Source organism: Alligator mississippiensis, chromosome 7, assembly GCF_030867095.1.
Source record: "Alligator mississippiensis isolate rAllMis1 chromosome 7, rAllMis1, whole genome shotgun sequence".
NCBI lineage: Eukaryota > Metazoa > Chordata > Crocodylia > Alligatoridae > Alligator > Alligator mississippiensis.
This window is the reverse complement of record NC_081830.1, coordinates 75,150,671-75,173,503: the sequence shown is the minus strand read 5'-3', so window position 1 is coordinate 75,173,503 and position 22,833 is coordinate 75,150,671. Positions and strand designations below refer to the sequence as shown.

At 44.1% G+C, this 22,833-nt stretch overlaps 2 protein-coding genes across 3 annotated transcripts; both read left to right on the top strand.

Moving 5' to 3' along the window:
- Window positions 1–286: 286 nt before the first annotated feature.
- EIF5A2 (eukaryotic translation initiation factor 5A2) lies at window positions 287–9,929 on the top strand. The gene is made up of 5 exons (XM_014606228.3): window positions 287–383; window positions 540–730; window positions 2,005–2,109; window positions 4,347–4,478; window positions 5,361–9,929. Exons 2-5 carry the CDS (start codon window positions 566–568, stop codon window positions 5,418–5,420), a joined length of 462 nt encoding a protein of 153 aa, XP_014461714.1. The 5' UTR covers window positions 287–383; window positions 540–565; the 3' UTR covers window positions 5,421–9,929.
- A 1,225-nt stretch (window positions 9,930–11,154) lies between these two features.
- RPL22L1 (ribosomal protein L22 like 1) lies at window positions 11,155–18,406 on the top strand. 2 transcript variants are annotated; one of them, XM_059731142.1, is made up of 5 exons: window positions 11,155–11,181; window positions 14,172–14,225; window positions 16,322–16,411; window positions 16,945–17,066; window positions 18,148–18,406. In XM_059731142.1, the coding sequence occupies exons 1-5, from the start codon at window positions 11,170–11,172 to the stop codon at window positions 18,290–18,292; spliced, it is 423 nt and encodes a 140-aa protein (XP_059587125.1). In that variant the 5' UTR covers window positions 11,155–11,169; the 3' UTR covers window positions 18,293–18,406. The 2 variants fall into 2 exon arrangements, with proteins under 2 accessions (XP_059587125.1, XP_014461673.1); XM_014606187.2 differs by lacking the exons at window positions 11,155–11,181; window positions 14,172–14,225 and adding an exon at window positions 15,844–15,931.
- Window positions 18,407–22,833: the final 4,427 nt, after the last annotated feature.

The window sequence follows — 22,833 nt, the reverse complement described above, 5'->3', positions numbered from 1 at the left end:
CGGGACTATTATGACCCACTCCGCTCTCTGTAGCAAGGGCGACATGGCGCAGCCGAGCCACGTGCTTGGGGAGGAAGGGAGGCGCCACCCCGGAGCCGCGCCGACTGGGGGAGGAAACGAACGTCCGCACCACGTGACTGGGCCGCAGCCAATGCCGGAGCTCGGCTGGGGGGGAAAGGCGGCAACCCGGAAGTGAGTGCGCCCCGAGCCACATGGAGAGGGAGGAGGGCGGCGGAGCCCCGCCCCCCGCCGGGGGAAGGCGGCGCAGCCAATCAGGGCCGCGCCTGCGGGTTCAAAGCGGAAGTGGGGGGGGGCCCCGAGCTGTGGGTGCTCCTCCCCCCTTCCCTCCCGGCCTCTTCCCTTCTCGCCGGCGCTGCAGCCAGGTAAGTCGGGCGGGCGGCGGTGCGCCGCGGCGCCTTGTCTCGGCGGGAGGTGCGGGCCGCGCCGGGCGGGGAGCGGGGCGGCGCGGCGCGGCGCGGCGCGGGCTGCGCCGGGGTGGGGGCAGGGCGGCGCACGTGGCTGACCCCCGCCGCCCGCAGGCCCCGCCGGACCCCGCGCTGCTGCCATGGCCGACGACCTGGACTTCACCACGGGCGATGCGGGCGCCTCGTCCACCTACCCCATGCAGTGCTCGGCGCTGCGCAAGAACGGCTTCGTGGTGCTCAAGGGCCGCCCCTGCAAGATCGTCGAGATGTCCACGTCCAAGACCGGCAAGCACGGCCACGCCAAGGTAGGGCCGCTCCGGGGGCGGGGGGGTTTCTAACCGAGCCTTACCCCGGGGCTCTGGGCCGGCCTGGCCCCCGGGGCTGTGCCCTGGCTCTCCGGTTCTCCCCTCCCCGCGGGGGAAAGCGGCTGCCAAGAACTGGAAAGGCCTCGCCAGGGCAGGCAATTGCGCCACCGCTGCAGGGAGCTGAGTCCATGTGCTTGGCATTCACGGTGCAGAAATATAAAGACCTACCCCAGGGGCGGACAGCTTAATTTTGGGTAGAGGGCCACTTACTGAGATTTAGCCGTTCAGGGCTGCATGACAGGCAGTTGGGGGCAGATAAATATTAATGCTCTAATATCTTTTAGGGGACCCGTGGGCCGCATCCATCCCGCCCATGACAGTCGCTAACCCATGCTGCTTAGCTCTAGCTAGCAGACAGCGCTCTAGCTTGGGTCATTTTCACTAGACACCTCTGGGAGCGGCGAAACCTTATTGCCCCTCTGTCAAAGTTGTAGTCAGACCCCCAGCTTTCTCTTGATAAAGACAGTAGTGTTTTTTTGTTTTTTTTTTTTGTGTTGTTTTTTTTTTAAAGTTAATTCTAATATCAAACAACTGTCACTGGTGGCGAGTGAGAGGTTAGGTCCTTGTTAGAAATGTCTGGGTCTTGTAGCGTCAGCAGATCAGTAGAACATTTCAGGTTGAGCCTGGAGGATCGTTTGGCTGGAAGAGGCATCTTGCTTGTGTTTGAGGTTTATCCAAATAGCTTAGTCCAGTGTTACTTTCTCTGCCTGCCATAGTCAAGAACTACCTTTTGCGTTGTAGTAAACAAGCCTGTGCTTGATTGGGGGGCTCCATTCATGTTTTTTGGTAATAATCAATTTGTTAGAATTGCAGCCAATGTAGAAATAAGTGGAAGGGGGTGCTTATTCCTGTACTTGGCCAAAGTAGACTTTGCCAAACTAGAAAACTTGCTGGTACAACTATACTGGTGGAAGGACTCTAGTTATAGCGATATCTAATCTAGTGATGCCATTGTAACTGGCTCTCAAAGACTTCTTTTCACAGAAAACAGTCTATTTGTAAAAAATTTTGCCCTCCCCTCTGTCCCACTAGAAACATGCAGTTAAATTTCAAATTGCACATAATCTCTTGGTTCTCTGTCATCTAGGTGGAATTAAAGATGCCTCCATAGCATAAAACAGTGTTTTTCCATCTCTCCACCCCCTGTGTCTGATTTTAGCATTTTGCCAGTGGAGGCTTTTATTCTTTGTTTTGATGTTAATTGCTTCTTGCAGGTCCATCTGGTTGGTATTGACATCTTTACCGGTAAGAAATATGAAGATATCTGCCCATCAACTCACAACATGGATGTTCCAAATATCAAGAGGAGTGACTATCAAGTGAGTTGGTGAACTGACTACAGAATTTCTTAACTGTAACCACAATAAACCTGGATACCAAGACAAGTAAACTCATACTGTTAAGCTAAATAATGTAATCTTCTGGATATTAAGAACTTGGTTAGCAGTGGTGACCTAGAGGTGCAGCAAACTTCCTGTTGAGACCTGGCATTAATTAGCTTGTAACACTTAATGGACTAAAAAAACATCAGAAACTAAGCTCATGCACTGCTAATAACTCTATAAGCAGAAAATTTATAATGGGGTCCAGTGTTTTCATGAAATGAAGATACTTTCCCAGTTCTTAGGGATGATAACCTTTTCTTGGTTATGTTTTCCTTATACTGCCAACACTATATAAAACCTTCCCCTGAAATCTGAGGAGTCTTCATCTTGCTGTCAGCCAATACAAGCTGGTAATATGAGCTAAGAATTTGGACAGGAGATTCCATGCTCACTAAAGAGCGTAGGGGACTAGTCTGACTACGTGGTCTAGGGAGAAAAAATGACTCCTGAGAGTAAGACTTAATTTGCCTTCAGCCTCTAACTTTTGTATGTTGCCTAGTTCTTCTAAAGAGACTCTGTTGCTCCTGAAACCAACCTTCAAAGTGTAGAAAAAGGGACTATGTTCACAAACTGCTGTCATAGTAGTTGTAACACTTGTCTGAAAGGGGGGGGGGGAACTTCCTTTGCTTCGTGAATAGACTTGCATAACTGAAAGAACTACACTTGGCAGAGGTTACCACTTAAGCTGTCAATTGCCCATAAATCCAATATGAAATAATTGCTCTCGATAAAACTGGCTTCTAAGAAAAGGCAAGTAACTTGGCCTCAGTTACTGAGAGTTTAATACTGGAATATTGGGTTGGGAGATGGTACAGTAGTTAATGTTGATCATAAACTAAATTGGCTCTGTCCATCTAATCTGGACCGAGACTGTACCAACATCTATTGAAAGACTTGATCTGGTGGGCGTAGAGAATGGACAGGCAAACCTCTCCCCACCAGTGTGAAGTGAGTTGTTGTATTGCTCCAATGCACATCATGTATTCTGCCCTGTAGAGTGGACAATGCACCCTTTTGGAACAGTTTTTTAAAGAGTTAACAGCTGCTGGCCTTTTTGAAGTGTTATGTGGATTAACTGGGAAGGATACAAATGTAGCAAAACCACCCCAATTTTTAGCATTGCTTCATCCAGTGTTAAAGTTAGAAGTCTTGTTAATTTTGTATCCTTCTCAGCTTGTCCAAGGAACTCCCTAGAATTTCACAGCTCCAGTCTTTTTTGAAATGTAAATGTCTGTACCTTAAATATTTTTGTGTCTGTCATTTGCATGACCTGGCTCTGTGCTTGCGTGGTGCTTTTTTGGGGGGGCGGTCCTGGAAGTGTTAAACTTGAAGTTTCCTGTTTCAATATTACTCTCCCACTCTGATTTTTTTTTTTCCTTCAGCTTGACTTGTAGGTCCCCCCCCCCCCCCCCCCCCCTTGAGTGGCTTTTAAAGGCTTATAAGCCCATAAGTGTGCCAAATATAAAATGCCAATGCTTAATGCCCGATGTGCAACTTCTGGCCTGCTGTGTCCAGAACTAGCTGCTTACTGTTCCTACTTAAATAGGGGAACTTAACTTTTTGGTATAGAAATCAACTTTCTGATTAACAGTGGCCCAGAATTTACCAGATAAATTGCATATCACTTGTATCATCTGCCCCTTGTCATAGGCCTCTAAGATGTTTCAGTTAACAATGCTATCCAGCTCTTCCATGGAAGATCAGTGTGTAGAATAAGCAGTTGACTAAAACTGCAGCCGTGAGACTCATAAATAGTAGCTGCATCTAGAAGTTTAAATAACCAAACGAGCTATTGGAGTGGTCTTCAGATCATCGTCCCATCAGGTTACATTGATTCTAAGAGTTGCCTAGCTGACTTGTAGGATGTAAAATTGTCATGCTGCCAGCTACAAAGTGCTTTGTAAATGAGTCTTAAAGTTGACCACTGATGTCAGACTTGCAACTCTAGCTTAGGAGATGCTTGTAATTCTCAGTCTTAAAAATAGCCCTTTTTTAGAAGATATTAAAATGAAATGGCTTGTGCTTAGCAACCTAGTACTTGGTGCTTAAAGAGGCCTCTAATCTGTTTTGCTAGAGGATACTTGGACTCAACACAAGACAAACTTATCAAACAGCAAATCTATGGCGCACATAAGTGGCAAAGTTTTATAAAGTGCAACTTTTCTTTGTAGCTGATTGGTATTCAGGATGGATACCTCTCCCTGCTAACAGAAAGTGGTGAAGTTCGTGAGGATCTGAAGTTGCCAGAAGGTGACCTGGGCAAAGAAATAGAAGGGAAATTCAATGCAAGTGAAGATGTGCAGGTAAGAAAATACAAAGCGGTTGAAGAGCCAGCAGAGCCACTTTCATGTTCAGAAAGCAGCCAGGACCTCCTTAAGGTTCTGCAGGATTTCCAATTTAGGTTCAGTATACCCATCATCTGATGGGGCATTGAAAATAAGTTGAGCTAGTATCTGATTGAAATGCATTTCTGCAGTGAAATTAGGGGTGTAAAAGAATCTTGCATGCCTGCTAACATTGGCAGCAGAAGCCCACCCTTTTGGGGCATGTGGCCACACTCTCTTTATATAGCTTGATTTTCATTTGGGGGTAAGTAAAAGCTGGACTAGCAGCAAAAATAAACAAAGACACAAACCTTTTCCAGAGCTGTACAAACCCCTCCTAATAACTTTCTAGCACAGATGGGCTAGCTGCATCAATTATGGCCTGTGACAGATATGGAAAAATATCCAGTACTTCTCCAAAAGAGGAAGTACGTCGGTTTGACCCATCTCCCTAGTGTCTTTACAGATCAGGCACTTCAGCAGGGCTTTTTGGTGCTTTAATCTAAAGCTGGTTCAGTGAGCTATTGGATACAAGCACTAAAAAGCCCCACTGAAACAATATGCAATCTATAAAGACACTAGTTTGACTGGGCTCAACAAATGTGCTGCTACTCTTGGGCATGTGCTGTCACACTGAACTGAAAGTAAGGTACTGGATTTTTTTTTTTGTTTTGTTTTTCCCATCTGTAAGCAGTGTTCTCTTTCCTCCCCCAAAAAAGGGTATCAAGGAAGCAAATTAACAAGGCAACAGAAAAAAAAAAAAAAAAAGACCATGGGGGCAAGGGGAAATGGTCCTGTACCCAGTTTTGAGTACTTGTGTACTTCATTGTTAACACTTTTTTTTTTCCTCTTGTCTTCTAGATATCAGTTATATGTGCAATGAATGAAGAATGTGCTGTAGCCATAAAGCCTTGCAAATAAACAAGATCACCAGGCTCGAGCAACTGCTCAGGTCTGGACAAACTACAGATCTTTAAATTTGGTTCTGATTGTCACCAAAGCTCTGGCCTTCACAAACAACCTCATTTCTTTTTCCTTTTTTTTTTTTTTTTTTTTTTTTAATTGTTTCAGAATAGTGCTGGATTCTAGATTAATGTTGCAGGCTAACTGGCAGTTTTCAAAATCACTGAGGTTTTAATTCCTTATGACTTGTGTGACTGTCTTTTTAACATTCCTGTGGGTTTCAGTTCATAGGTCTAAGAAACCTGATCAGGTGTCACTAATGGGTATATTTTATTTGCTTGAGCAAAACATTTGTCTGTCCAAACAGACAAAGTACAGTATTCAGGGGGCTTTTAGATAGAGGGTATCTAGGATTAAAAACTAACCTAGAGCACAAATAGTTCTTTTTTGGACATGGTCTTTAGGTAGAACTGACATAATAAATGTAGGGGGTTTTGTTTATTTGTTTGGTTTGTGTGGTGGTTTTTTGTTTTGGGGTTTATTTTTTTTTTTTTTTAACTTAAATGTTATTTTGTGATTTGGGACTTTCACTGACCTGTAGGTGCCAATCACAAGTTTTAGACCAAGAAACTCAAGTGATCAAAAATGCCAGCTCGCTTGACAAAGTCCTGGTGGCCATGTGCAACTAACTGTATTACCTCTGTACTCTTCTTTGCCAACTTGTTGGCTTACTTATTGTAATGTTATATATTAAAAATGGTGTCAAAGCCTACCTGTGGTCGAGGCAGGCAATCAGAATGTTGGGTAGTTATTGCATAGTTGGGTCAAGCGGACACAAAGGTGAGAATGGATGTTAAAGCTACAGACTTTCACTCGAGGCCTTTGTCAGACTTGGAAAAATAAAAATAGAAAAATGCAGTTCAATTGCTCTCTTCTATTGTATTTATCTTGGTCTATAAAAGGGGTAACACACTCCCCAGGAATCAGTTGCAGTGCTTCCAGTGTTTAGGTGTAAACATTCAGGTTAAACTTGCTTTTTGTAACACATGGACTGAAAATATTTGAAAACAAAATACATTGTAGCATCTAACTAAATGCACAGCCTTTTCATGTAAAGGAAACTAAGTTGAATCTTGGGCAACTGAAATGCCAACTCTAGGCTTGGCAGACTACACCACTAAACAGTCATGGCTCAATTTAGAAGTTAGTTACTTTATCTAACTATGAGTACACAACAAATTCTCTGGTTTCTGCCATCAGCAGAGTAGTTGTTCCTGATTCACCAAGAATATGTATGCATGATACGCTTAACGAACCTGAAAAGCTTTGCGAAAGTGGTGACAAAGAGTCACTAGCTTGCTTTGTCTATATCTTACACCTGAAAACTTCATCCCTCCGTTTAAATTGAGGGTGTTTTTTTTTTTTTCCCTTTTTAAAACAACCATTTAGCTTGTGGCTTAAACCTCACAAGTAACACTTCAATTGACAGACTGGTTTATGAACTTGCCTTGAAGTTTTAATGGCTGTTAACTAATTGAGGACAGCTTGTAAACATTTGGAGTGCTGCCATACCAAAAAAAAAATGCATAGTTCAGTCACTTGCTTCTCTTTGGTAGTAGGAGCCAGACTTTATGCTGCTATAAATTAATTTTCAAAAAACCCCACAGTAGGAATTCTCCATATCTCACAAGTTGTCAAAGCAGCTATTCTGAGACAAACTTGTACATACAACTCATCTTGGTTATAGTAAACCTTAGTCAATTTGAAGTGTGCCTCTACAAGATGCGCCCATTTGCCAGTCTCTTCATGACATGGGGAGAAGCACAATGCAGCTTAAAGCTAGCCATTAATAGCTGCCTTGTCCATAATTAAAGCACAATGAACTGTAACTAAATCTTAGCAGCATGTAAATATTGCTACCTACTTGCCTCTCCATATAGGCTTTATATAGGACCTTATAGGAACTGCCTTCTTTCGCACACATTGGTAAATCTGATTTATAAGGCAAGGCTCTGGACCTGACTACAGATTGAAATGGGTCCAAACTAAAGTAGGTTTAAAAGTGCTTTCTTAATAGCTAAAGCCACTTCGCACTGCTCTACTCTTCTTTTTTTTTTTTTTTTTTTGCTGGCCCCTTTTAATAGGAAACTATGTGGAAGGGGCAGTGTGTATTCTGAAAGACGGGTATCACATGGCTCAGATATGACTAATGCTATTGATATTGTCAATGACAAGTTGAGGTGCCTGATATCAACTGGAAAGTCTAACAGTGATATAACCTAGTTAGTGCAAGTTCCAGATGCTATCACTGCTATAAATGTTGCAGGACAAATTCAAGTCCTTTCTGTTCTCTTTGTGCTTTAGTACAAATCTTAAATGTGTATCAGCCTTCAAAACAACATTTGATGCAGTCAAATATTGGATACAACTTGCTTGCAACTCTTATGTTTTTACTTTAGTTGTCGTCTGTAATCCTCTCCATTTCTACCCTTTTCCCCCCTGCCTTGGTTTGTACAGTAGTAGGGTCTTGGTCTGACTGGGGCTTCTGGGTACTATTATGATGCACCTAAATAAATTGAATTCTAGAAGTTTTAAAGATTTATTTCTCAAGTAGTCAGAAATGCCTTCCTAAGGGGTAAAACTGCCCTCAATTCTGCAAGACTTGGTACCTTTAAAAGAATCCGTTTGGGTCTATATGAATCTAATTGCATGTGATAATTTTACCTGTTGTTTATCCACCTTATAATGCACTTAAAGATCGATGAAAGTTATCGTATACATGGAATTGCCTGTAGATCATGCATAAACCTGTGTGCGCTAAATCATCTTGCAGATAATACCATAAAACTTAACTGGTGAAGTATGTTAAAGGGTTCCTATTGAATTCAAGACAAACACTTGAACCATGTATTTCATAGCAACATCTCTTAGCTCACTGTCATTTACAGCCCACTTAAAAAAAATTCTGACTAGCTCCAGTAAAATATTTCATGAAAAATGTAGCAATTTAACAAAACTTGACTGGGGAGAGTTTCTTTCCTCTCACAGCTCCACTCTAAAACTAATGGCATGTTTGTGTGGTTTGTAGCACTAGCTTCTAAATTTAACTTTTAAGGTGATATTTGTAATATTGGGACAAACTGCAAGTTCTAGTAGTTGCTGTAACTTGCTTAAGTTAAAAGACTTTGAAAACTGGGAGGGAGTGGAGTTAGGAAATATTTTACTCCTATTTTGTTTTTTGTTTTGTTCTTCTGGGGTTTTTCCTTCTGTCTTTCCAGTTCTTCGGAGAGCTGTAGGCTGTTACTTGCCTCAAATATTGGTAAATATTATTTAACAACTTAAATGGATCTTCCTAATTTTTGCTTGATTATGGTGGTTTTTCAACTAGACTTGCTAGTTGAGCCATGTTCTCAGGGCTGCTTTTACTAAAAATTTTAATTAATTGAAGTTCATTGCATTAACAGTAACTGCTTGTAAGTCTCTTGCAGGGTTTTTCTAATTCATAAATCTATAACATGCCCAAAATGGTGCATAGTCTGCAATCTCAGAATATTGTATTTTGCATAATCTGTTCAAGAATCAAAACTGGTGACAAGTCAGCTGATGGTTACTGAAGGTTAAGCATGTTAAATGTTAATTGGCTTCAAAATTCAGACAGTCACTTACTTTTTTTGTTTTGGTTGAATAATTAGAATGAAGTGTGTCACAGTAAGATTAATCTCTGGTTAAAAAAAAATTACACTTACTAAGGCTTGTGGGGGGGCAATATAGCAATGAACATATATAGCGAGATGGTTGTTTTTTTGTTTGTTTTTAATGAAGGCATAAATCTTAAAAGGCATTATGTTAAGTATATGGTGGATTTTTAAAAATATTTTGCAGGGTACACTTAAAACATCAGAAGTCTCACTTTTTAATGTCTCTAGTCTACCCCCTAAAGTAGTTAGCTTACGAGAATGATTCTGTATTGTGGTTTACAGCCAGTGTGAAATTGGAAGTAAGTATTTTTGGTTAGTTTAAATGTTAGCCACATAATACTAAATATACAATACCTGTTGTTTGCACGTTAAATTGTAAACATACCAACTGCTATTCAGTGTACCTTTTAATAAAAAAAAAAAAAAAAAAAGTCTGGGGAAGAGGAGAGATGTTTCTTAATGAAACTCTACCTGCAAGGTCATTTTACTGACCATAAGGGAGAAAAATACTTTGTATGCTATTTTATTTAGTCTTAGAGATAAGCAAGCAATGGATCTGTTTGGTCAACTGGAAGGGTTCAAATGTTTATATGTTAAGATATATTTGCTTTCCAAGTCACAAACAGTAATTTGAGAGATGTAACTGTACATTACCCTTCTGTAATAGCAAAGTATTCAAAGTTACTAAGAGTAAAAGATGTTAAGGTTACAAAGATTTGTTTTAAAGAAAGCCTTTAACACTTAAAGTTCGCTAAAATGCTTTTATAAAATGTAACTAAAGTCAAAGTTCATGAACAATAAGGAAAAAATAAAGCTAAATTTTAAGGTCCGGTCTTGAAGTATTGGGGGTTTTTTTTTGTTTTTTGTTTTGTTTTGTTTTGGTTTTTTGTTCAATACCTTTTAGCAATATATCTGTTTTTGCCACAAATATTTTCTGGAAGGGCGTGTCATAGAAGTTGTATGGGAGAAAATGTTTCCCTTCCTATCAAAGGAAATAAACTCTCATTCTTGACACAAGCTGTGATAGTTGTATGTTACTTCAAGAAAAAATTCAGTCAAATTTGTGGTGAAGAATCATGGGGTAAAAACTAGATTTAATGAAAAAATGTTTTTCTACTTGGGGAGTATAAAAGTTTCTTTCCTCATGCTGGAAGGATAAATGTCAGATCAGAAAGGCTGCAACCTGTCATTTTGGAGAAACACTAAGTTAGTTTTAATAGAGCTGTTTTCTTCTCAATGTGGAGAAGGCAATAATTTTACTCTGTCAGGAAGCTGGCGTACTTCTACGCTTTCTGACCTGAGTACAGAGAGCAAAGTTCTAAAAGCTGATACTTTTCTCTAATTTAACTGTTCATAATGTTGTCATGTGTATGCTGGGTATCTCTCTTAAGTTGGTTCTATATTCCCCTGTATAGCAGTTTTGAGGATCCAACTAAGTTATAGCTCACCAAAGACTGACTTAAATTTTATGCATTAAAGTGATTGCAGAATTCTCATTGACAACACTCCAAAGAATCAAATCCAATCTTGCAAGGAAATAGAGCTTGGAGTAGGCCCACTGGTTCTTTTGGGGGGGGGGGTGTATTATACAAAACAAAAAAATATTTTAAAGGAAGATGGTATTTGCTGAAGCAGATGACTACACCAAAGCTGTCTGGACCAGGGGTTGGCAACTGACAGGCTGTAGGTCAGATCCAGCCCATAGGGGCCATTTGATCTGGCCCATGGAGGTGAAGTTTTGGTGATGGTAGCTCTCTTTGCTGTCATGGGGAGAAGCAGTAGCTGCAGAAGCAAGAGAAAAGAAGTGGCAGCAGTTGCTAAAATGGTTGCAACTGCTGTTCTGAGCTATCTAGCCTTTGTTACAAATATGTAGGAATCCAATCTATTTGCATCCAAACTCAAATAGCAAATGAAAAAAGTATGCAAGGGGGAGAGTTAGAGGTTGATAGTTGCCTTATTTTACTGGGCTAAAATAAGTCCATCTTTTATCCTTTCAGACACTGTGAAGATGGTGAAGGAATAGGTCACAGTAAATTTAACCCCAGGGTTAATAAGGAAGTGAGCAGTGAATGCTTAATGAGGTTAGATGTAATTTAATTACTTCTTAAACTGTCAGTGTGCATGTACAAATGATTAGCAAATGAAGGCTATCCTGAAGGAAAAACCTATTGTAGCTTAACCTGTTGGAGGATGGCATAGACTTTAGAATTAGACAATTAGGGTAGGAAGGGACCTCAGAAGGTTATCTAGTCCAACCCCCTGCTCAAAGCAGAACCACCCCAGCCAAGGCTTTGTCTAGCTGGGTCATAACCTCCAAGCAGGGGTAGTCTACAACACTCTAGGTACCCTGTTCCAGTGTCTTACTATCCTCCTAAAATGAGGGTTCTCTTTTTCCCCTCATCTCCACCCTGAACTTCCCTTGCTGCAACTTGAGACAGTTGCTCCTTGTTCTGTCATCTACCACCACTGACAACAGCCCAGCTCCATCCTCTTTTGAACCCCCCTGCAGGTAGTTGAAGGCTGCTATTAAATCCCCTCTGTCTTTTCTATTCCAGACTAAATAAGACCAGTCTTCTCAGCCTCTCCTCATAAGTCATATGCCCCATTTTTATTGCTCTCTGCTGGGCTCTCCAATTTGTCCACATCCTTCTGTAGTCGGGGGGGCCAAAACTGAGCAGAGTACCCCAGATGTGGCCTCACCAGTGCTGAGCAGAGGGGAATAATCACTTGTACTGACCCACTAGCAGCAAACCTACCAACACAGCCCGGGATGCCGTTAACCTTCTTGGCAACAAGCCCACACTGCTGGCTCATATTCAACTTATTGTCTGTCCACTGTAACCCCCAGGTCCTCCTCTGCAGAGCTGCTGCGCAGGCAGTCAGCCCCCAGCCTGCACTGATGCATGGCATTGTTATGTCTTAAGTGAGGACTTTGCGCTTTGTCCTTATTGAACTTCATGCTTCATTTCTTTTGGCCCAATCCTCTAACTTGTCTAGGTCATGGGTTTTCAACCTGTTTTAAGGAGTGTACCCCTTCTGGATACACTTCTGGCGGAGTGGGGAGTGGAGCAGCAGCAGGAGACGGAGTGGGAGGGAGCAGGGCTTGCACAGGGTGGTGGATGGTGGCGGCAGCCACTGTGTGAACTTTGCCCCACTTCCACCCCTGGCTGGCCAGGTGGCCCCTATATAGCCTGCAGAGGGGAGCCACTGCCCCTGCCCCCCCCACCCCTGCTCCTGGGGGGCAGCAAGGTGGGGTGGTATGTGGTGGCACTCTGTCCCTGCTTGCCCACACATACCCCCCAGCCCCTTTCCAAGTACCCCCTTGTCCAGGTCACTCTGAATCCTAGCCCTACCTTCCAGTGTATCTACTGTTTTTCCCCCACCTGCCCTAGCTTGGTGTCATCTGTAAGCTTGCTGAGGGCACGCTCTGCCTTCTTCCAGATTGTTGATGAAGACACTGAACAGACCCAGGACTGACCCCTGGGGCACTCCACATGATACTGGCTGCCAACTAGACATAAAGCCATTGATTACTACCGTGTAAGCTTTATGCTCCAGCCAGTTTTCTATCCATATTATAATCCATTCACCTAGCCCTTACTTCCTTAGCTTGTTTGTGAGACTGTTGTGAGAGACTGTATTAAAAGCCTTGCTAAAAATCAAGGTATACCACATCCATTCAATTATCTCATAATAGAAAGCAGTTGGGTTGTTCAGGCATGACTTGCCCTTGGTGAATCCAGGCTGACTGTTCCTAATCACCAGGGATCCGGGTTTTCCATTTCCCATGGAAAAATGGAGTAAACAGCAGATTTTACCTCTTGCTAGAGGCAAACGTGAATATCTTGTTTTGCCAGAGAAACCAGTGGATTTTCCAGTTTTCCAATGAGCTCTCTGCAAGCTGGCAGGCCCAGGGAAGGAGGGAGCTGAGCAGGGCTGGGGCTGCTCCCCAGCTTGGGGGAGGTGGGGGCAGGGCTCGAGCAGGATGGGGCCCCAGGCAGCTTGTCTTTGCAGTGGGGAGTGGCTATCCACCACGGTGTCCACTCCCAAAGTGGATGGGGGGACCTGCACCCCTTAGATCTGTGCACGGGGAAGGCATAGGCTGCAGGTGTGTGCTCCTGCCCTACTGCCCTTCCCTGGGGTCTCTGCAGCCCAGTGGGCGCGACTGCAGCAGAGCACAGCAGGACCACACAGGTAAGCTGTTTGCTGCTGTGAGCTCCCCACTGCCCTGGCAACATGCCTCCTGCATGCAGGGCTGCAATGGGGGCAGCAGTACAGGGTTGTGCCCCTCAAAGCAGTCCTGCCTGCAGGTGGTGCATTGCCAGGGCAGTGCAGGGCTCACAGAGGGGAGCAGCTGTTCCGCGCACCCCATTGTGACCTGCTGCGCCAGGTCCTGCCTGCTGGGCTGCAGAGGCCCCGGGGGAGGGAAGCAGGGCACAGCGGGGCCATGTGAAGAAGCTGCTGAAAGCTCCCCACTGTCCTGGTGACATGCCTCCTGCACGTGGGGCTGCTTTGAGGGGTGCAACCCCATGCCACAGCCCTTAGCACAGCCCCATGTGCAGAAAGTGCATCGCCAGGGCTGCAGGGAGCTCCCAGAAGCTTCTCCATGCAGCCCTGCCATGCTAGATGGCACCCACTGGGCTGTGGATGCCCTGGGGCAGGGCAGCAGGGCGGGAGCCCATGCCTGCAGCCTGTGCCTGTCCCACACACACATCTGGGGGGGCACAGGTCCCCCCCCCCCGTCCCTCTTGCAGCAGTCGGGAGCCAGCACCTCACCCTGCAACAGGCAGCAGGGGGAAGCAGTGGTAGGGGACTGCGGACCTGGGTCCATAGCCCTGGCAGCTGGGGGAGCAGGGGCTGTGGGTGGGGGGCAAGGGGCCCCCTGTTTTAAAGGCTGTTGGGGCTGTGGGGTTGAATGAGAAATAAGCAGAGCAGGGGTGGGGTGGGGCTGTGGGGAGCCTTTAATTTTAATAATGGATTTTAGGCTTTTTATTGGAGAATTTGTGATTTTTAATTTTTTTTTTATAACGGAAAACCAGGATCCCTGCTAATCACCTTCTTTTCTCCCAAGTGCTTAGAAATGGATTCCTTGAGGATCTGTTCCAAGATTTTTCCAGGGACTGAGGTAAGGGTGACGGGTCTGTAGTTCCCTGGACCCTCTCTCATATATGGGCAATATGCTATTTTCCAATCATCCAGGACCTCCCCAATCGCCCTGAGTGTTCAGAGATGATGGTCAATGGTTTGGCAGTCACATCAGGCAACTCCCTCAGCACCCTTGGGTGCTTGTACCAGTCCAGCTTTTCTAAATCATCCCTAACCTGTTCTTTCACCACTGGACAGTTCACCTCCTCCCCAAACTGTGCTGTGTGCAGTAGTCTGGGAGCTGACCTTGCCTATGAAGACAGGTGCTCAATGCCTTTTTCACTTCAGCCTTTTCTGCATCCTCTGTCTCAAGGTTACCTCCATGAATGGCGGGCCAGGCGGCTAGGGGGGGCACGGCTGTGGCGGTGAGCAGGGAGCTCCCACAGATGCTGTCGACGTTGGCGGGGGTGGCGAGCGCCGACTAGGGGTTGGCAACCACCCACAGGTGCTGCCGGCTGTGGCCAGGGGCGATGGTGGACTGACTGCAGGTGCCAACAGTGTTGGTGGCACCTTTTTGCAGGTGGTGCACTGCCATGTGCACCCCCTACGTGCTACCCCACGTTACCTCCCCCATTCAGTAAGGAACTCACACTTCCCCTGATCCTCCTCTTGCTACCAACACACTTGTAAAAGCCCTTCTTGTTACCCTTCCCATCCCTTGCTAGCCGCAACTCCAACTGCACTTTGGCCTTCCTGCCTTCATCCCTATATGCCTTAGAAATACTCTTATACTCCTCCCTACTTCCATGCAAGTTTCCACTTCTTATAAGCTTACTTTTGGTGATTTAGTTTACTGAAGAGTTCCCTGCTAAGCCAAGCTGGTCTTCTGCCATACTTGCTAGTCTTCCTGCGCCTCGGGATGGTTTGTTCCCGCACTCCCAGTAAGACTTCTTTCAAGTACAGGCAGCAAACCTGGACTCCTCTCCTGCACCGACTGGCTTCCCAGCGATCCTGCCCTTTCTCCCTCCTCTTCGTGCAGGTACTTCCCGTGTCCACGGGCAAGGCTCGAGCGCACCTTTTGCCGGGTCGATGAATTGCCGCTGCCTTTTGTCATGCCATGTGCCTCCCTCCTTCCTGGTCCCGTCTCCCCTTTCCCTTGTGCTTTCCAGCTTCCTATGTTTCTGCTAGGGCTGGCATCCATCTCCCAGTGACTGACAGCAACAGGGGAGATTTTAAGAAAATAAATTAAATTAATGACATTACATCATGGGTAGGGGGAAATCTCTCGGAATAGCTTCCTTCAGAGTTGGCAACCCTAGTTTCTCCCAGGCTTCAACCCCTCCTGAGTCCAGCCTCCCTGCACTGCGCTGTGGGGGCAGGGCGCCTGCTGGTGGGACCTCAGAGCGAGACACCCCGCCTGAACACAAACCTCCGCCCGCAGCTGCGCGTGGGGGGAGCAGAGCCCCGCCCCACCCCGCCCCGCTTAGGGGCAGGAACGTTGCACTGTGGGACGCTGGAGGACCCTGTGCTTACACTCCCTGCAAAATGGTATTGCACGGGCGCGCGCAGGCGCAGTCGCGCCCCTTATGTGACCGAGGAGGTTTTGCCGTGTTAGGCTCCGCCCCTGCCCGCTCGAAACGCGCTCGCGTTTCTGCGTGATGACGTAACTCCGGGAAACTATAAAGTTCCGGCCTGGGGCCCACGCCGGCCTTTTCCATCAGGCTCCGCGCTCTCAAAATGGCGCCGGTGAGCGAGCGGTCAGCGGCGCGCGGTGTCGAGCGAGCCCCTTCCCCCGGCTGTTTAAACAGGCCGCGCATCCTCCCCCTCCCCTCTCCAACGGGCGCGGTGGCGGGGCGCTCCCTTCTTCCCCCTCGGCTTAAAGGGGCCGCGGCCCGAGTCCGGCCGCACGTGTGTCCGCCAGGCGCGGGCGTGGGCGGGTGGGAGTGCGGGGCGGCTCCGCCTCGGGCCCTAGGCCCAGGCCCTGGCTTCGGGGCTCTGTAGCTGGCGCGGCCTTGGCCGGCGTGTCCCGCTCCAGCGTGGTGCGCCCCAGGTTCACGTGTGTCCGCGCCGCCGGCCGTGACGTCACGTGTGTCCGCGCCGCCGGCCGTGACGTCACGCCCTTCCCTGTTCCCACAGAAGGACAGGAAGGCCAAGCGGGCGGCCTGGAAGTTCAGCCTGGACCTCACCCATCCCGTGGAAGACGGGATCTTCGACTCGGGCAGCTTCGTAAGTACTTTATTATGATTTTTTTAGTTTTGTAAAATTAACACGGCTTTTAGAGAAAAACGGTATCGACTTGATTTCGAGTCGGTTGGTTCCTGCGTTATTTCTGACGCGCTGGTTTTGGTTAGGGTTGGCCCGTTGACCGCTCTCATTGTCAATCGAGCGCTCGGTTGATTGCATATTTTTTGAGAAATGGCGATTTTGAAAAAGAAAGTTTTGTTGTAGTTGGTCTGACAGGAATACTTTTTAAAAATTGTTATTTGACACACACGGCACTTCTTTGTTTAGTATTTGGACATGATAGTAATTTTTTACAGGTTTGACCAATATTTGGTCAGTTGACTGAACTTTATTTGATGGCTCAAACACCGAGTCCTAGTTTTAGTTGCAGGTGGCATGACTTTACTGTAATGTATACATGTATGTAGCCTGTCAAATTAAACCTTTGTTGTTAACATGTATCCTGTGGCTAGGGTCACTCCCCTGGCGCGCACCTAGGGCACCATTCCCTAGTGTTCTCTTTCTTGTTGGAATAGGAGCAGTTCCTGAAGGAGAAGGTGAAGGTCAATGGAAAAACTGGAAACCTGGGGAACATCGTTCACATTGAACGTTTGAAGAACAAGATCACGGTGACATCTGAGAAACAGTTCTCGAAAAGGTGGGCATCTTTTTCTGCCTCTAAAGATGTTGATTTTAATTGTGATTTAGCTGATTCTGAACTGGTGAGGCATTTTGAAGGTAATTTTTGTAACATAGGCCTGTTAGTACCACTCCTGTACCAATTTAACTGTTTTGTTCGCATGTTATGGAATAGGTTCGTAGGTGCTAGGGTCAGAAGGGATCTCTACGGATCATCGAGTCCGACCCCCTGTCTAGGCAGGAGAGAGTGCTGGGGTCAGGTGACCCCAGCCAGATGCCTACCCAGCCTTCTCTTAAAGACCCCCAAGGTAGGGGAGAGCACCACCTCCCTCGGAAGCCCATTCCAAATTTTGGCCACCCTTACCATACAGTTTTTCTTGATATCAAGGCTAAATCTGTTCTCTGTATGTTGTTTATTTACTAAAATAACTAAATTACTGCAACACCGAATGGAGTCTCTGTTCTGCTGCTATAAAAGGTAGCTCGTACGAATGCATCTTATATCCCTCAGATTATAAAACAGACCTATGCTCATCTAACCGTCCCTATCCTAGTACATTCAAGGGTGATTCTCAAGCCCTTAGGCTAGAGAGTGCACTTAAACATGTTAAGGACTTGTTTAGATATTGCTTCTTTTTGGTATGGATATAATTTGAGTCCCAGTAGGAGATGATTTACAGCTTATGCCATTTCCCCAAATGAAACAGCCTATTCTAGCAGTAAGACTTTGGTATGCCAGCATATACTGTAGGGTTTGTGAACTTTTCACTTCTATCAATCATAGATAACTAATTGTAGGTAAAACTTTGGTGTTAAGTAGTGTCAAATCACTGGAGAATAGCTTGACTATAGCAGACCATCAAATACTGCAAGAAGTTTATCCATCAGAAGTGAAATTATGTATGTGAATTAATACATGTATATAATCAATAACTTGAATCACTTGCAGTGTTAAGTTTGGTAACCACCAAAAGGAAATGCAGTGTTGCTTGTTGCGTTCATTGCTGCAAAATTCAGAATTGTCACCTGCGAGATGCCATGCAACACAAGACCGCAGTAAACCCTGATAGAATGTTAATATATTTTTACTTTTTTAAAAGGTATCTGAAATACCTCACAAAGAAATACCTCAAAAAGAACAATCTTCGTGACTGGCTTCGTGTGGTTGCATCTGATAAGGAGACTTATGAACTGCGCTATTTCCAGATCAGTCAAGATGAGGAGGGATCAGAATCTGAGGAATGAATTAAGCTCTTACTTTATCATCTTAAACACAGTGTACAAAAGACTAAACCAGTATTTATGAGAGCACTTTAACTTATTGGTGAATAAAGAATTTGTACCTTGTTTAGGAAAATACTTCCTATTCAAGTGTGGTTCAGTTTATTAACCTTTCCTGTTCTTTAGCAGTCTCAGTAAAAAGCCAGTAGAGTGAGCTGTACTGGATTTACAAATCTCTTCTTTCATCAGTTCATACTAGAGTAACTCCTCTGAAGTTCAGGGGAAGAGATGGGACATTAGGGCCCTCTTAGACCAGAATCTCAGTGATCCAGAAAAATCAATGTCACCATCAATCTGGATTGATAGTCAAACACTACAGTCTGAAGTGTTGAAAACTCTATTTAATTACTGTACAGCAAATTATTAAAAACAAAAACAGAAACCTGTTTAAAAAAAAAAAACAACAACAAAAAAAACCCCAGAAGGTGTTTTTGAAAAAACATCTTTCCTTCAAATGCTTAGAAGTAATATTCAGTTATATTATGGGCTGTAGTAGAAAAAAGCAGATCTTGATAGTCAACATTATTTACATGGAAATAGCAAGTCTAAAGTTATATTCCAGGAGTAGGGTTGTTTTTTAATTGGAATAAATGGATCCCATAATGTTTCGGTATCTTCAAGTTATCTAAATCTCCATTTTGAGGTAGAAAACTGAAAATACCAGCTTTAAAAAACAATAAATGTTAGTATATACAAACTTCTCCAGTGAAATAAACTAAAGAAATCCCTACTGATTCCCATCTAAAGCATGTTACATTTTGGTTGTTATTTTTGCATTTTAATTCCTTGATCTTGACCAGGGGCGAACAATTATTTTGGGCAGAAGGCTGCTTACTGAGTTTTGGAAAGCCATCGAGGGCAGCCCAGAGCAGACTAATAATTTTCTAAATTTTTTAGGGGCCACATGGTCTGAATAGAATGGCCTGGCGGGCTGCATTTTACCCACCCCTGATCTTGACTATACTGGTTTTGTTGGTTTTGTGCTAAACAGGGAACCATGTAGTTCTGCATTTAAAACAGATTTCAAATCCCAGAACTAAATAATTTAAATAAGCCCCACAGGAATATAAAACAGGTATGCTGTGTTTTTATCACAAGTAAAATGTAGCTGCAAGTCTTACATGATTGAAGCTCAGTGGTAAAGGCAGCGGGGACAGCAGGGGGTGTCCTGAGTTTTGCTTCCCTATGAGAGGCAGGATTTCAGATGCATCTTACCTTAAGTCCCTTTGTGACACCCTAAATGTTCAGCTTACATTATTTTAATATGTATATGTTTACTTAAACTGAACATCCCTGAGATATAGGCATGTTTCATCTGACTTGATCTCCCTTGGGCCCTATTACCTCTTGTACTCTGACTGCAGTTGACCGGCTCCTGTAAGGTGGGGTGCGGATTCCTCTGTCCCAGCCCTGGGCAGTTGGGTCACTTTCTAAGGAAGGACAGATGTTTTGAAGCCCTCAGGCTGAGGGCCTTGAACCCAACTGTCCCACTTTCCCAAGTGCTATAACCATAAAAATATGCAAAAGATGGCCATCACAGTATCAACTCAATGAGCTCTGAGTGTGCTTACTATATCAGGGTCCTCTGGGAACTTAAGCATGGGGATGCATAGCATGGGAAATGGGCACCTAGCTAGAGAAGATGGTAACACCTGTGGGGATGCACATGCTGAGAACTTCAGGTGTTTGCTGGCTTTTGCTAGGAAGTTTATGTGCCTGGAGACACAGGCATTTACGTGGTGAAATGGGGTTCCATGAATCAACCTTGGGTGATTCCATTTAGTCCCAGGTTAGATGCTTACGCTCTGTGTAACTTACCCTTTTAGATACTTGTGCTTATTTGTAGGGTACCCTGTGTTTCAGAATTAGTAGAAGATAGCTGAGGCCTAGCAGGCCATCAAGCTGGTACGGATAAGGCATGAATGCAAAAGAGAGCTAGTGTCATGCACTTTTGACTCCCCAGTCCAAATGGTTAGGTATCCATTTTAGAGCTGGATCAATGGGAGGCAGCCCTCAGGCTGAGTTTACAGTACTGCTTGAATTCAGACACCTTATCCACTCTGCCACCACTCTCCTGTTTCAAAATAAGTTTTTCCAACTCAAACACTTAATGAATACAGTATTAGCTGTGCAAGTAGAATATTTGCTTTCTTGTATTGAAAGTTAATGGTGGGGTAGATAAAATCTTACTAATTCAAGAGGACTTCAGCTTCCATAATAAGGAAAGATAGGTATGGGATCTACGTAGTATTTCCTGTAAACACACTTACAAAGTAAGCTCAGCATGAGGTAACCATGTAATATCTATGGATTAAACAATGCAGTATTTATTCTTATAGTAAAATAGGAGGTTGTAGTATAATATTGAAATGTTCTGCTTGCCTAACAGGTCTGAGTGCTATGAGTAAGTGGAGCTGGTGAAGGCTGAGCTTCCTGGTGTGCTTATGAATGTCAGCACTATTTTTTGCTGACATCTCGTACAGAAATTACCTATTGAAAAAAAATGCTACAAATTCCAAGCCATGGATTTTTTAAGTTCTACTTGACATCTGTTTGCACCATGTAAATCCAAATGAAGTATACAACAGGGAGAGTATGTTGTTGAAAATGTGCAGCTCATTCATCATTTCTTAATTATGCTACACCAAAACTTTCTGAGTTCCAGGTAACAAGGAAAAATGAGAAAGATGAAGTTGGAAAATTTCCACTGCCTAACTTCTACATTTTTGTTCTCATTTGCTTTTAATTGCATCATAAAACAATCAAAACCCGGACAGCAGGTCCTTACCTGTTGAAATAACTTAATTTCCTTTAGAGGAACTACAGCAACTTAAATAAGTCTAAGAGCTGCAAGCTAAATTGGACAATTGTAAATCATCAGCTGCAACTGCTTTGAGCTACTTTTTGGACAAGTTAATTATATTTAAAATAAAATACCTCAAGCAAGATAGTATACTTTGCTGCAGGCAGACAGGTAGACAACTACTCTGGAAGTTGTATGGTCCTTCTGTATGGTGACAAGGAGTATTTTCTTTCTTTGTCTTGGATTCTGAAAGATGCATATCGTACAAGACTTTTAAGGGAGGGTATGATAAGGACTGCCAGCTACCAAACTTAATTCCCTTCCCACTTCTGAATAGGCTTGGTATATGTGGATACAACACTGAGGAAAGCAATAAAAGTCATTGCGATAGTCTTTAATATGTGCTGATCACTCACTGACTATCTGGTCCCTTCTGGGCATCTCAAACCAGGCATTCAAAAGTTGAGATGCCAACTTACTGGTTAGCTTTGAAAATGTTAGTTCAAGTGCCTCTTCAGGATGAGGGACTGCTCTTTTAGTGGACAAGATTTCAGGTTGGATGGTACCTGAAGACAAATATTTTTGCTACTGTTACAAAATGTATAATAATGTAGTTTAAGAGAACCTAAGAAATATCTTGCCAGCAGAGCTGATCCAAGTTTAATCAGAAATCTATAGGCAAAATTTCTTAGGTTCTCCTTCAACTTTAATTCAGAGCAACATAAATCTGCAGTAATTCACCTGAGGTCAGTTGCATTCTTTAGGTTTTTCTTCAGATTTTTAGGTGTTTTCACAGGAATATACCATTTGGAATCTAACATTAACTAGAAAGGAGGGAAAAAAACAGTCTTTTGATGGTAAAGTACCAGTGTTACATACAGGAACACACCAGCCTCTTTTCTTTTTATTGCTGCATTTAGTTAAACAAGAAGTGACATGAGTAATGATTATATCCCAAAATATATGCCCACCTAGTATTCAAAGGGTCACATTTCCAGGCAGTAATATGTCCTTCAAAAAGGCTGACACAACAAAAACATTCCACTTAAATAGTATAACCCTGAATCAAATCAAGCCCAATAGCATAACATTGCCATACTTTCTTTCCTTCCTTTTAAATCATGCTGCCTGTTATGCAGCTATTCAGCCCAAGTGCAATATCTTACCATTATTCAAAAGTATGAAAACAAAGGGCTGGGATTTCACAGCAAATGCAGCTTCACTCTGCAGATATGGCCGGGTACAGACTGGCAACAGACTCATTTCAGGTTTTAAACCTGATATTTAAAAAAAAGGTATAATTATTCCATGAACCCTGATTGTGTGCCCTGACTGATACCTCAGTGAAATTTTCAAATGCCCACCTTTTTATGGCTTTCACCTGTGTGCACTTTTTGAATTGTTAAACTAAACAGCCATGTTCCAGTCACCATTTGAAACAAACTGCTTTCAGATCTACTGCCATATGAGAAGTTTGTATCCTTTAAAGTTCTGATCTGTATATACGCTGCATTTTCACACTGCCTTATCACGCTAGTTGGAATGGAGGAGGGCTGAAGCCTCATGCTATGAGTCAAATAAATGTGGGCTCATTTCAACATCCCTGTGATGCGGGGAAACCAAGGCACATAACTGTTAAGTGATCTGCCCAAAGTTAAACCAAATGAAATTCACTTCTGGTGCACAGAGCTAGCATAAGACC